Below are 16,319 nucleotides of genomic sequence, written 5' to 3'. Positions count from 1 at the left end.
CAAAGAGACAGAAAAGAGAAAAAATACCAGAAGGGCAGTTACCTACAGTTTTCATGGAAGGTACTCCCCTTCCAAACTAACACACCTCTTCCTCCTCTCCACATCCATCCATTTAAGCCATCAACTCTCCTTCGTACAGGTATGATGCAGTAAAATTATCATTTATATCATCTACAGGGTATATTTATTTTAAAAGTTTTAGTTATGGATTAATGCAAAATACATTGTTTCTTATGGGAAAAAAATGATTCAGTTTTCAAACAATTCGGAGCTTGTACAGCCTTCAGGAACGAATTGTGTATGAATTCTGGGGTTCTACTGTACTTGTCTGTGTCTGAGAAAGTGAGGTATAGAGCTTGAGATGGCAAGGAAACTGGCAAGGTCGTAGACTAGTTGGGTGAATTTTTTATGGAGGAATGTGCAAGAAGGGGTAAGCACCCCCCTTTTAACTTGAAAACCACCAGATTAATTCTGTCTAATAGTTGATATGAAGCATATACAATATGTGTGAATGGTTATGGTTGTGCAGTGAAGTCAGGATTCAGGGGGCTTGCATGGTAAAGGAATGAGTCTGTGCCATCAATTAGTTTTCCTATAGTTTTCCTTTTTTCATAGCTTTCTAGATCCTGTCTTGCCCCACCTTTTGGTGGAAAGACAATGGTGGGTCCTTAGTGATACACTGTACTGTAATATATTAGGCAAAATAAATAAAGTTTGTGAGCCTCTTTGTGTATGTGACAGATGACTGAATAAATAGAGAAACAAGTTTAACGTGTTGATCACAAATTGCAGGATGCCACTCCCTTGACCATGGGCCAAGAGTTCAGTGGATATGCCCAGCAGATAGCGTTTGGTATAGAGCGAGTCAAAGCTTGCCTGCCACGAGTGTATCTGCTGGCTGCTGGAGGAACAGCTGTGGGAACCGGGCTCAACACCAGAATTGGCTTTGCTGAGAAGGTTGCTGCTAAGGTGAGTTCTTCAAGCTTGCAAAGGAATAAATCCTGGTAGTTTATGACAAAGCCACACATACCACTGTAGTAATATTTAAACATCTTTAAATAGAACATGTTCCAGGTACCATTTATAGTTATTTGATTTTTTCAGTACAGTTTACAAAGTACAGTAGAATGATTTTATATGCTGGTCTCTACTGCAGGATTTACTGGTATCTAATTGCATGATTTATGGTATAGGCAGTCATTAAATCTATTTCATGTATATTTGGTGGATCTTTTGTGTTTGGTGCATGTTTTCCCATTTCTATGTAAATTTCGTTATTAATACAGTTTTTTAAGCTGTTTCTAAATGTGAACTTATTTTTGGGGAGAATTATTTTTTAAAAGGTTAGGTTAGGTCAGGCTAGGTTAGTTAATAATGATAATTAGGTTAGTGAATAATCTTATCCATTGATCTGTTGTTAGATGCCTTAATCCTGTAAGGGTTTTCCACAAACATATTGCCTCCATATCTCCCTGTCCCCTGCCATTTCACTACCCTCCTCCCAGCTTACACCCCCATCTCTCATATACATTTCCACTCCATCTCCCCTTCTTATCCTTGGCCATCCTCTCCCTCTTCCCCCATCCACCACAGTCACATACACTTTCCTCGTTAGTCTCTCGCCCTTCATTTTCTCGACATGGCTTAACAAATAGTTTTTATTTATTTATTTAATTATAACATTCATCTCCTTACTCCATGTGTAGATAAATACAGCTATGGTGGATAACGGAAGTGTGCCACCCTCAAACTACGTTCCTTTCCTGACAGAAATCCACTTGTTACAGCCACGTTCAGAGCAGCACCACTGAGCAGATCCACCATGAATGCTAATGTTCATCGAATGCTTACAGCGGCATAACTTAGCTTTTGGATCTTTCGTGTTTATACAATAATCCCTCAATTAACCGACACAATAGAGCCAAAGGAATGTCTGGATAGTGGATCCCTCTGGATAATGGACTTCGTCCCCAGTCCCCCTTCATACATAACCTAACTTTGAATTGTACAAGGCCACTACAGTACATCGTACTACACTTGTTCTTGGTGTTTTACACTGCTCTGTATGGTCAAGGAGATCTGTAAACCACAGCCAAGCAATTACCATGGTCAAGCAGACCCATCAACCACAGACAAGCAGTCACCACTGCAGGGACATACCCTGCAGTGACATGAAAAAAAACATGAAAGAATACAGCCTGGCCAGGCGAAAATGGGTGCTTGGCCATAATTTCCACCTGGACACAAGCATTTTGTATGGATAAAATGGAAAAATGTATGATTAATGGTTTCGAATAGCCAGATCACATCATCTGGATAATGGATTATTCGGATAATGGACGTCTGGATATTTAAGGGATTACTTTAAATATTACTGTATTTGTTATTATTATTATTCACTCTCATCTTAAATGTCAGGACCAACTGCCTAACCCCAGGCTCCTACCCTCCTCATGGGGCAACGTAGGAGTGGATGATGGATAGATGGATGTTATTATTATTAACAGATCTAATTATTATTATAAACGTACAGAAATGACAATGATTAGGTGGATGTGCAGTGCGTCCCTGCGTCCAAGGCCTGGAGGGGCTGGGTTTACAATGGAAGAGTTGAGAGGTAGGATGGGACTGGAGTGTATTGGTGTTGTGATGAGGAGAGGTAGATTGAGGTGGTTTGGACATGTGGAGAGGATGGGGGATGATAATTGGGTGAGGAAGGTGAGAAGTGTTAATATTAGGGGTGGGGTTATGAGGGGTAGACCGAGAAAGACATGGGATGAGGTCATTAAGTGTGACCTTAGGGTTAAGGGACTGAACAGGGAGGCTGCAATGGATCGTGCAGTGTGGAGAGCCGCCATTAGGTGACCAAGGCCGACACATGCAAGCATGTTGGAGCCTTTAAATACGAAACGAAATGAAACGAAACTAACCTAACTTTAAAAAAATAATAATTTCTCCCAAAAATTAAGTTCAAATGTGGAATCAGCTTAAGAAACTGTATTAGTGGTGAAATTTACACAAAAATGGGAGAACATGCATGAAACTCAAAGATACCATTTTGTGTTTAGATTTAGTATTACTATCTATTTCTATTCTATATACCTAGGCTGCTTCCCCCAAGGAAAGGGAGGTAGCCGAGACAGGACGACTCACTCTCCATTTACTCATCCATTCAAACACATTCATTCGCATCTTAGCCCCAAAGGGGAGAACGGACAGATCCTCACCGCATCACACCGCACAAGGGTCAACTGCGCAATGCAAGCAGTGACATCCACAGCAGGGCCCGACAGCAGAACTGGTTTACCCCTGCCACATCATAACAGACCCATCCCCTTACCCGCACCTGACCTGACTAGCTGATCAGACCAAATGCGGGAGAATATCCCCTCAGGGCTGCGTCATCACTTATTCATTCACAATTTCTCTCCATTTATTTCTGTCACGCACAGCCATTCTTCCTTGCTCAACAGACATCCCTCTCGCATCCAGCGCTCTCTTCACACTGTCCATCCATCCTATTCGTGGTCTTCCTCTCAGTCTTACACCTCTCGCATCAGATCTAGTTATCTTTTTCACCAATCGCTCATTATCCATTCTCTCCATATGCCCAAACCATTGCAACACCCTCTGCTCAACTCTACCAGCCATCTCCCGAACAACTCCAGTTCTCCTTCGCACTTCATCATTTCGCACTCGATCCATACGCGTCACTCCACACATACTCCTCAGACATCTCATCTCCATTACAATCAAACTTTTCCTCTCTGCTACACCCATATTCCATGTTTCAGCCCCATATAACGCAGTCGGTACCACAACACCCTCATACAGCCTTCTCTTTACATCCATTCTAAGCGAACGACATTTAAACACTTTTTTCATTCCTCCCAGCACCTTTCCTACTTCATTAATTCTAAACTTCACTTCTGCATCTATTCTTCCATCCACAGCAACATGTGACCCTAGATATTTAAAACAATCTACCTCCTCAAGCAACTCACCATTCAAAACTATATTCATCCCCCTACCATCTATCAACCTCGTACTCTTCATCACTTTACTCTTATTCTCATTTACTTTCAATTTCCTCCTTTCACACACCCTTCTAAACTCCTCTACCAACTGTCTCAATTTCTCCTCTGAATCAGTCACCAATGCAGTATCATCTGCAAACAGCAGTTGCTTCAGATTCCACTCTCCTCCATCAACATTTACCAGACTCAGACCACCTAAAACTCTTGCATTCACCTCCCTTACAACACCATCCATGTAAATATTAAACAACCAAGGCGACATCACACATCCCTGTCGCAGCCCCACTCTCACGGGAAACCAATCACTCACAGCATTTCCCACTCTTACACACGCTCTACTATTTACATAAAAGCTTTTCACCCCTTTTAGTAACCTACCATCAAGTCCATACAATCTTAAAACAGTCCACAAAGCCTCCCTATCAATTCTATCATACGCTTTCTCTAAATCCATAAATGCCCAAAACACATCCTTGCCTTTCGCTAAATACTTTTCACACACTTGTCTCACAGCAAACACCTGATCAACGCATCCCCTCCCTCTCCTAAAACCACACTGCTCATCACTAATCACTCCCTCTGTACCCTCTCTAACTCTCATAATTAACACTCTACCATACACTTTACCTACAACACTCAACAGACTTATACCCCTAAAGCTAGTACATTCATACTTATCACCCTCGCCTTTATACAACGGGACCACACAAGCACTTGCCCAGTCAATTGGCACCATACCTTTCTCAAAGCACACATTCAATAATCTTACTAACCAGTCAACAATAGTCACTCCACCACCCTTCAGGGATTCAACAGCACACCCATCCATACCTGCAGCTTTCCCTGTTTTCATCTCCTTTACTGCCTTCTCCACTTCCTCCTTCGTAATCAAAGAATCATTCAACTCTCCCAACACATTTATTCCTTGCACCCTTCTATCTGCCACAATCTCAGCCACGTTTTCCTCCTCTACATTTAACAATCTTTCAAAATACTCTGCCCATCTCTTCCTTACTGCATCCATCTCAATTAACATCCTTCCATCCTCTGCTTTTACTCGTTCTTCCTTCCCAGACTCTCCCTTTCGCACCCTTTTCACCTCCTTCCAAAACATTTTCTTATTCTGTTGAAAATTCTCTGTCAGCCGCCTACCCCACCTCTCATCTGCTGCCACTTTAGCATCACGCACAGCCCTTCTCGCTCTATTCCTCTTTTCCTTATACCTTTCATATGACATCTCATCCTTCCTCTGCAGCCACACTTCATATGCACGTCTCTTCTCAGCCACAGCCATACTTACTTCCTCGCACCACCATTCACTTCCTTTTCTTACACCACCACCCACACGTCTCACACCACACACCTCTTCTGCATGCTCCACCACAGCACTCTTAAACAACTGCCATTCCTCCTCCACGCTGCCATTTTCCCGATCTTTCACTGCGTGCTCCACTCATCTTTCAATTTCTCCTGATACTCTATCTTTTTTCTCTCTTTTATCCAACTCACTCACTTTCAAAACCTCCTGCCACACCTAACCCTCCTAGCTCTCACCCATTTCTTACCTACTCTTAACTTTCCCTCCACCAGGTAGTGGTCAGACATACCTCCACCCTCCCCTCTCAGAACTCTCACATCCAACAATCTTCCTATTACATTCCTAGACACAACCACATAGTCCATCAAGGCTCTATCAACAACCCTTCCACCCTCCTGTCTCACCCATGTATACTTATAAATATCTTTCTTCTCAAACAGCGTATTCCCAATCACCATCTCTCGCTCAACACACATCGCTATCATTCGTTCCCCATTTTCATTTCTTCCAGGCACACCATGCATACCAACTACGCCTTCAACTGCTACATTTCCCACTCTAGCATTCAGATCTCCCATCATTACCACATTCACATTCGCTCCAAAACTCTGCAGACACTCATCAACATCATTCCAGAAAGACTCCCTCTCTTGTTCATCCCTTTCACTACCAGGCCCATTTGCACTCACAAACACCCACAACTCACGTTCCTCAAAAAGTATTGCAATACCCTTTTTTTTTTTTTTTTTTTTTTTTTTTTTTTTTAAATAAAAAGCATGGTATGGTATTGCAGACCTGTCATTTAATATCTGATGGTCGAAGCTTTATTGTTTGTGACCATTTGGCATGGAATCATAGAGACTTTGAAAGTATTCCATACTTAGTGTTGCATCCACACCTTCATTTCCTTTGTTAACTGTGACACAGATGGGGCATCCGAAGAATTAGGGTTCTGTCTCATATTTTCAGTTGGAATCAAGTCTTAGCTGTTCTCTGGCCATTACATATTGTGAATATTGTTATTATTTACACACTGGAGCATGTTTTTGGTCCATTGACATGATGTACCATCCTGCATAGAGATGTTGCAACCATGAATGCCAAGACTGCTTGCAGATGCTGTTATAATACCTGCAAATACTGGTCACTGTTTTTGTACCATTCTGTGGGAGGAAATACAAACCACTTACCTCCCATAACACCACTAATAGCAGCTGCTGATCATAAAATGGCGTGGGTGGATCATAGATTTTGGTGTACTGATGGTTAATCCTGCTGGCTCTTTGCGGATGCCTGCCTTTCCCTAGCACCTCTCACCTTAGTACACTGGAATGAGCTGTCATCACATGATGTACCCACTCCTCTGGTGTCCAAGGGCGATATATATGGGCAAATTCAGATGAGCCTTGCACATTTTTTGTGGCATGGTGGCAGGCCAGTACAGCTCTTTTTAGAGATGATGATGAATATTTTGGTGTGATACATTCCCTGGATATCAGAGTGGGTTCTTAGTAACTGTGCTGCTGTTATGCCTGGAGTCTTGAGTACTGCTGGTCTCAGAATGGTATCTGTGACCTTAGAAGTCTTGTGTGGTTGACCACAACATGGATATATTGGCAGGAATTAAACAGCTAGTAGATCACTTAATGCAGTCTTAAGTCTTCAGTGTTGCATTTACAGTCTGGCAGCTTCTTTAACAGGGACCTTTTCTTCATGTAAAGTGAGAATTTTGACCTTTTCCTCACAGGACATGCTCATCCCAGACAGATCATCTTTTCATACTGAACAATCTAGATCAACATACCCATATCCCACACCAAGTCCCCTTCCTCCTATCATCCCCAGACATCACCTTCTGCTTCCCAAACCTCGCCCTCACTACATCCTGGAGAGTGGTCAAAACCCTAGGTTCTGATCACCCCCCAGTGATCATCACTACCAAAAGCAGAATCACCCCGGCTGGCCACAGACACACATACACTAATTATAAGAGAGCCCGCTGGGAGGCCTTTGCAACTGAAACAGAACAACATTTCGAAACACTAAACAGTACACCCATCACAAACATCAGCACTGCTGTGCACACTTTCAATACAATTACACAAAATGCAGATAAAAGACACATCCCTAGAGGCAACAGAAAGGGACGCAACCCCAACTTCACACCAGAAATTCAAGGCCTCATCAGTCAGCGGGACACACTGTGACACTCCCCAACACCCCATACACAAAACATCGTACAACAAATACAAGAACTCAACACTCAAATGAATAATAAAATATCAGAACAGCAAACACCAAACTGGAATAGTTATCTCCAAATGCTTGACCACAAAACAAACACCAGTAAACTCTACAAAACACTTAACAGGATCACACTGTCCAACAGCAGCACTACACACTCACATACCACCATCACAACAACAGACACTATACCTTCAAACAAACAGCAAGCAAATATGCTCATCAATCACTTTTCACAAGCCAGCCATCTAAACCCTCATCCCATAGACTGACGTATCATCTGACGTAAGAGACAGTTCCCCACAGACCCAGACTACGCACCTTTCACTTACAACCAGATGAAGCACATCACCAGGAACCTTAAGCACTCATCTGCCTGTGGACCAGACAACATAATCAGCATTCATCTTAAAGATCTTGGACCACATGGCATACAAGCACTCACCAGCATATCAAACTACAGCTATTCACGCAACATTAATACCCAACATCTGGAAGCATGGCATTATCATCACTATCCCTAAACCCAACAAAGACCCCACATTACCTCCTCACACTGCCCTATCACTCTCCTCTGCACCCCCTCTGAAGTCACTGAACGACTGGTACTACAACTAGTCACACCTCACATTCCCCTAGCCCAATCACAACATAGGCTTTAGGCCACTACACTCCACAAACACCCTTCTTACAGACTTTACACAGAGAGTTTTCGATGGCATGAATTCAGCTAGGCCACCACACAGAACACTCCTAATCACACTAGACATCAGCAAACCCTTTTATACCATCCCCCGCCACAACCTCACAAACATAATACTCAATACAAACATGCACAATAACACAAAAAGATGGTTGGCAAAGTACTTAGCAGGCAGATGTGCATACGTAACATATGCGGGTCAGTCTTCTAACGTCAGAAACTTCACAAATGGCGTCCCCCAAGGATCTGATTTGTCCCCTACACTCTTTAACCTATACATGCATGACATACCCACACCCCACACACCACAGATACACATAGCTTCCTATGCAGATGATATAACACCTACATGTATGCACCAAAACGCAAACACAACTGCACAACTGCACCTTACCTCAACACAGTACACGAATGGTTCACCATGAACAGGCTCAAAATAGCCCCAGCCAAATCTACAGTGACCCATCTCACTAACTGGACAGCAGAGCACAGTTACATCCCACACCTCACCATGAACAACACACACACACACACACACACACACACACACACACACACACACACACACACACACACACACACACACACACACACACACACACACACACACACACACACACACACACACACACACACACACACACACACACACACACACACACACACACACACACACACACACACACACACACACACACACACACACACACACACACACACACACACACACACACACACACACACACACACACACACACACACACACACACACACACACACACACACACACACACACACACACACACACACACACACACACACACACACACACACACACACACACACACACACACACACACACACACACACACACACACACACACACACACACACACACACACACACACACACACACACACACACACACACACACACACACACACACACACACACACACACACACACACACACACACACACACACACACACACACACACACACACACACACACACACACACACACACACACACACACACACACACACACACACACACACACACACACACACACACACACACACACACACACACACACACACACACACACACAAGACTTTTATGGAAGCTGTACCATCAAGGAGGAATTCGAGGCAAACTGTTTTGTTGGATGCAAGACTTTCTCATAAAAAGAGAAATGAGGACAGTACTAAGAGGAAACTACTCATCATGGAAAGAAGTGACTAGTGGAGTACCACAGGGTTCGGTGCTGGCACCAATCATGTTTCTAGTGTACATAAATGATATAAACAGTAACACTGGAAATGAGAGCTATCTGAATATGTTTGCAGATGATGCAAAAATTTTTTCATTCATTCATTGCCAGACGCCATGTATCCCAAACGGGGTGGCCAAGGGCTTAGAGTTAATTGTTTTACAGGGAGGGGCACTAATCCTCCACCAACCCCACTTGACACATAGGGATGCCAACAGCATCTGGTGTTCCCAGGCGGTCACCCATCCAAGTACTAACCAGACCCAACGTTGCTTAACTTCGCTGATCGGACGGGAAGCGGTGTACTCAACGTGGTATGGCCATTATAATTAAATATTGCGAGGATTCGAACCAGCGCTTGCAACTGCGTGAGTACAGCAGCTTACCAAGCGAGCCATTTCGGCAAAAATACAAAGGAGAATTACTAGCACAGACTCTTGTAGGGAGCTACAAGAAGAATTAAATAAACTTCATGAATGGAGTAGTACATGGCAAATGGAATTCAGTGTGGACAAGTGTCATGTAATCAAGTTTGGTAAAAGTGGAAAAAGACCTGATTGGGATTATAAGTTAGGAAATAAAACCCTATACACATCAGAAAGAGAGAAAGACCTAGGTGTGATTATCAATAACAGACTATCTCCGGCTGACCACATCAGCGAGAAGGTACGGAACATGTATACACTGCTTGCAAATATGAGAATAGCATTCACATACATAAATGAAGACATGCTAAGAAGGATAATAACATCATTCATTAGACCAACCCTGGAATATGCATCAATAGTCTGGAGTCCTCATCTCAAAAAGCATATAGACAAGATTGAAAAAGTTCAAAGGGCCGCTACAAGATGGATACCAAGCTTAAGGGACCTAAGCTACGAAGAAAGACTAAATAAACTGAATCTACCAACACTACAGGAGAGAAGGAAAAGAGGTGACACGATAATGCTATATAAGTGCATATCAGGAAAGGAGAAAATAGACATAAATGATTACTTAACATATGGAGAAGCATCAGCAAGAGGACACTGCAAAAAACTGCATAAAAAGAGAGGTGATAAAGACGTAAGGAAATTCAGTTTCCCAAACAGAGCAATTGATCAATGGAATGCACTACCGAATGAAATAGTGTGTGCCAAAACAATTCACAAATTTACGGATATGTACGATAAATATGGTCTAAGACACGGGACAATACGAGCTTGACTCATTCCTGTAAAGATACAATTAGGTAAGAACAATTAGGTAAGAACACACACGCAAACACAACTGCACAACTGCACCTTACCTCAACACAGTACACGAATGGTTCACCATGAACAGGCTCAAAATAGCCCCAGCCAAATCTACAGTGACCCATCTCACTAACTGGACAGCAGAACACAGTTACATCCCACACCTCACCATAAACAACACACACACACACACACACACACACACACCACATGTCATGACAAGTATATAAACAAAATGATAAAGTTGATGTACTCAAATGTGGATGGAATGGTATCAAAATTACTAGAGATGAATGATTATGTCAGAGAAAATGAACCACAAATAATATGCCTAACTGAAACAAAATTAACACCAAGGATATCCAATGACATACTAAACTTAGAGGAATACAATATATGGAGAAGAGACAGAAATTTATAAAAAGGAGGAGGAATTATAATATTAACTAAGAAAAATCTAAAAGTCAAGGAAATAAACCTAGATATACTATCACAAGTAGAACTGATTGCAGTAGAGATCAACACATCTGAAGGTAAAGTAATTGTAGCCAATTTGTACATGCCACCCAGATCAAACACATGGGAAAGAGATGAATATGAGGACCTGGCAGAGAGTACAATTCAAAGTATAAGATCATTACTACACAAAATGGAAGAGAAATCGGAAAGAATTATACTAACTGAGGATTTCAATACAAATATAAATTGGAATACACTAGATATAAATAGCCAAGAAAGCTGTTGGGACCAAAACCTCCTAGATCTAGTACAAGAGTTTTTCCTAACGCAACATGTGAGGGAAACCACCAGAAAAAGAGGACTTGATGTACCTTCAGTGCTAGATCTAATATTCACTAGGCAAGAAAATGATACTGACACTTTAATATATCACCCTCCACTCGGCAAAAGCGATCATGCAGTACTAAATTATAACTTCAGGATAGCTTATGACATAGTAAACAGCAATGACAGTTACAAAAAGAGCCTAAACTATAAAAAGGGAAATTATCAAGACCTAAAGAAGTATTTCTTGGAAGTTGATTGGGAAAATGAGCTTAGAGGACAAGATTTAAATGCTGTATATCAAAAATTCTGTGAATTTTATGATACAGGAGTCCAGAAGTACATCCCACAGCACAAAGAAGCAGATAAGAAGATACAGAAATGGTTCAATACAGAATGTAAAAAATCAAAAGAAAGAAGAGATTTGTTGTGGAATAGATACAGAAGACACAATAGTGGAAGGGCGTATAATAATTACAAACAGGCAAGAAACGACTTTACAAGAATAAGGAGGGAAGCCCAAAAACAGTTTGAGGAGGATATAATAAATAAAAGTAGTGATCAACCAAAGCTGTTTTACAGCTATATCAGAAGCAAAACCAAAGTAAAAGATATAATACAATCCATTACGGACGAGGGTATCACTTATACACAAGAGAAGATATTTGTGAAGCACTAAATAAGAATTTCCAATTAGTTTTTACAGAAGAAAAAATTTTGAGAGGGACTATGTGGAACACGCATGTCCACACATAGTACCAGATATACAAATAGCAGAAAAAGTAATACAGGAGGAGTTACGTAGATTAGACTGAGGAAAAGCAAGATGTCCTGATGAAATTTCATGTTGGGTATTACGAGAATGTGCAAAGGAGTTAAGTAAACCATTATTTTTGATTTTCAAGAAATCCTTGAGTCAAGGTAAACTACCTGTTATTTGGAAAAAAGCAAATATTGTCCCCTTATTCAAGAAAGCAAATAGACAAAATCCACTCAACTACCGACCTGTATCACTGACCAGTGTTGTAAGCAAGGTATTAGAAAAGCTTATAAGAAAAGCTTGGGTAAATCATCTAGAAGAACACAGTATGATAACAGAAAGACAGTTTGGTTTCAGAAAAGGAAAATCATGTGTTACTAATCTGTTGAGCTACTATGACAGAGTAACAAACACAATACAGGAAAGGGAAGGATGGGTGGACAGTATCTATTTAGATTTCAAGAAAGCTTTTGACACAGTACCACACCAAAGACTTTTATGGAAACTGTACCATCAAGGAGGAATTCGAGGCAAACTGTTTTGTTGGATGCAAGACTTTCTCATAAAAAGAGAAATGAGGACAGTACTAAGAGGAAACTACTCATCATGGAAAGAAGTGACTAGTGGAGTACCACAGGGTTCAGTGCTGGCACCAATCATGTTTTTAGTGTATATAAATGATATAAACAGTAACACTGGAAATGAGAGCTATCTGAATATGTTTGCAGATGATGCAAAAATACAAAGGAGAATTACTAGCACAGACTCTTGTAGGGAGCTACAAGAAGAATTAAATAAACTTCATGAATGGAGTAGTACATGGCAAATGGAATTCAGTGTGGACAAGTGTCATGTAATCAAGTTTGGTAAAAGTGGAAAAAGACCTGATTGGGATTATAAGTTAGGAATAAAACCCTATACACATCAGAAAGAGAGAAAGACCTAGGTGTGATTATCAATAACAGACTATCTCCGGCTGACCGCATCAGCGAGAAGGTACGGAACATGTATACACTGCTTGCAAATATGAGAATAGCATTCACAAACATAAATGAAGACATGCTAAGAAGGATAATAACATCATTCATTAGACCAACCCTGGAATATGCATCAGTAGTCTGGAGTCCTCATCTCAAAAAGCATATAGACAAGATTGAAAAAGTTCAAAGGGCCGCTACAAGATGGATACCAAGCTTAAGGGACCTAAGCTACGAAGAAAGACTAAATAAACTGAATCTACCAACACTACAGGAGAGAAGGAAAAGAGGTGACATGATAATGCTATATAAGTGCATATCAGGGAAGGAGAAAATAGACATAAATGATTACTTAACATATGGAGAAGCATCAGCAAGAGGACACTGCAAAAAACTGCATAAGAAGAGAGGTGATAAAGACGTAAGGAAATTCAGTTTCCCAAACAGAGCAATTGATCAATGGAATGCACTACTGAATGAAATAGTGTGTGCCAAAACAATTCACAAATTTACGGATATGTACAATAAATATGGTCTAAGACACGGGACAATACGAGCTTGACTCATTCCTGTAAAGATACAATTAGGTAAGAACAATTAGGTAAGAACACACACACACACACACACACACACACACACACACACACACACACACACACACACACACACACACACACACACACACCTTGGTGTAACATAAAATGCATCAATGTCATTTTAACAACACATCACAAACATTAAAAATAAAATAACACCAAGACTCAGTGCCTTGAGGTCACTTGCCCATACAACATTCGGACACAACAAAGAAACCACCACCACAGTATACAAACAATACATACGTTCAGTGATGAATTATACAAGCCCTGCCTGGGCTCCTAACCTCACCAAAACACACTACAACACTCTATAGACCATACAGAACAAGGCCCCAAAAATAATCACAGGCTGCACAGCTACTACACCCACAGACCACCTACATCAAGAAACCAAAGTTCTCAATGTCAAGGATCACCCAGACATGAGAGGCACCCAGATTCTTGCTGCAGCCTCCACAAACCCACAACATCCACTACATTACATGGCAGCACATCCACGCACACCAAGGAACATCAAAACAACACCCAGCACACTATATCATACCCAAATACTGTCATCTCTCTCCCCTCGCCCACCTCAGACCAGCTTCCAGAAGCATATCCACACTCAAATCACTTGCTGCTCCTTTCAGTCACTTAAAGACAACACACAGCTGCATGCACGGCCTCCTGACATCCACCCTTCTGAATCCTATTTTCCTCGTGAGGACAGGGTCCATCTGGCCAGGCTGAGATGTGGGCACCATCCATCCCTCTTAAGTTACCAGAAGAGGCTGGATGACTCCGGTGCTGATGCCTGTCCAGGATGCAACACAGCACCCCATACTATTAAGCACATTATGGAAGACTGCATTGCATACAATCACCTATGCCAACAACACAACATACACTCTTTGAGAGCTCTGTGGGAAAGCTCAGTCTCGGCCATGGCCTTCCTAAGGGACTCGGGGCTGTTCGGCCAGACTGTCTAGGGAACAACTACTACTACTACAGTAAAAGCTCGATTAACCGAAATGCATGGGGATTTTTCCATTCTGGATATGGAATTTTCTGGATAATCGAATGTTACTCTTAGAAATTTTATGGGAGGTCAAACAGATGAAATAGTACCAAACTTGGGACTTTATTTCATAAAGTACATTATTCAGTATTAGAGACAGTACAGGTAAGATACAGTACAGGCTCACTCATGCTCACTAATATCTGCCCAGGGGTGTCCCCTTCCTACCTCAGAATACCCAGGGAAGAGGGGAGGGGGGGACGAAACGAGCTCCACCGGCCACTACCCCAGCTCCCGACCATCCCCCATACTCCTACCCAACCCCCCACCCCACCCGTCATTCTTAACTAGCAGTTATATCTCAAGCTGATTTCATGCTTAACACTCTTGGTCCCACTACGAATACAAACAAAAAGCATTAGAATATGTTAAAAGAATATAACTATCAACATGTTGCAGCAAGATATTAATACATTATGACATTGACAGTAAAACAAAAACTTTAACAAAGGCCAACTCAGGCCTCTTGTGTTGGGTGCACTGCTTTGCAAACACACACACACACACACACACACACACACACACACACACACACACACACACACACACACACACACACACACACACACACTGAAAAGCACAGACATAAACACACCCAAACACACAGGCACAGACACAGATGCTTGCGAACACCCAATGCATGAGGCCTGGGATATCCGTTGTTAACGTTTTTGTTTTACTGTCAACGTTATAATGCATTAATTTCTTGCTGCAGCATGTTCATAGTCATATTATATACTTTTTACATATCCTAGTGTTTATATTTGTGTATTAGTAATGTGACTATGAGTGTAAAGTATGAGGTTAGCTTGAGATGTAACTGCCAGTTAAGAATGATGAGTGGGGGGCTGGGAGGGGTAGGAGTATGAGGGGGGGGACTGAACACAAACCAGCAGGGGGGGGAAGGGGGGGACAGGACTGGAACAATGTACATGCACCTTCCTGTGATGGGAGATCCATGAACATTGAAGGCTTGTGGCGAGCAGAGTGCAAGAGTGGATCTAGAAGAGTCACCAAGTACAGTCAAACATCAGTTGGTGAATTTTAGTGGTAGGAAAAGGCAAAAAAACAATCAAAACTTTAACTTTTTCTCAGAGGGATGAGTGTTACCTTACATTTTGTGGTGGTTGTATCATAGTGCTAAATGTTGATTTCATTTTATCACAGTGGTTTCAAAATTTAAAAGTATACCTGTATGCACAATACATAAGAGTAAAATGATGGGTGTTGAGAGTGAAAGTAACCTTAAAACAAGCTTATTGCATCTGCTTGAAAATAAATTATATTTTCCATGCATCACAGAGTCATGGATCATAGGGACAGTTCT

The 16,319-nt window shown here is 41.6% G+C and overlaps 1 protein-coding gene and 1 non-coding gene across 8 annotated transcripts in view; one reads left to right on the top strand and one right to left on the bottom strand.

Moving 5' to 3' along the window:
• LOC145408244 (fumarate hydratase, mitochondrial-like) overlaps nt 1–16,319 on the top strand; it is a 93,901-nt gene that overhangs the window by 56,044 nt on the left and 21,538 nt on the right. For all 7 annotated transcript variants that reach the window (XM_080279010.1, XM_080279008.1, XM_080279007.1 and 4 more), the window contains one exon: nt 793–969. In XM_080279010.1, coding sequence (XP_080135136.1) covers nt 793–969 — 177 coding nt within the window. The remainder of the gene's footprint in view (nt 1–792; nt 970–16,319) is intronic.
• Nucleotides 9,785–9,903, bottom strand: LOC145408314 (5S ribosomal RNA). Its single transcript, XR_013898904.1, has one exon. It is a non-coding gene; the product is annotated as a 5S ribosomal RNA (ribosomal RNA).

This window comes from Coenobita brevimanus, chromosome 76, assembly GCF_032717465.1.
Source record: "Coenobita brevimanus isolate Jiangsu-jjx chromosome 76, ASM3271746v2, whole genome shotgun sequence".
Taxonomy (NCBI): Eukaryota; Metazoa; Arthropoda; class Malacostraca; order Decapoda; family Coenobitidae; genus Coenobita; species Coenobita brevimanus.
This window is presented reverse-complemented; position numbering and strand designations above follow the sequence as displayed.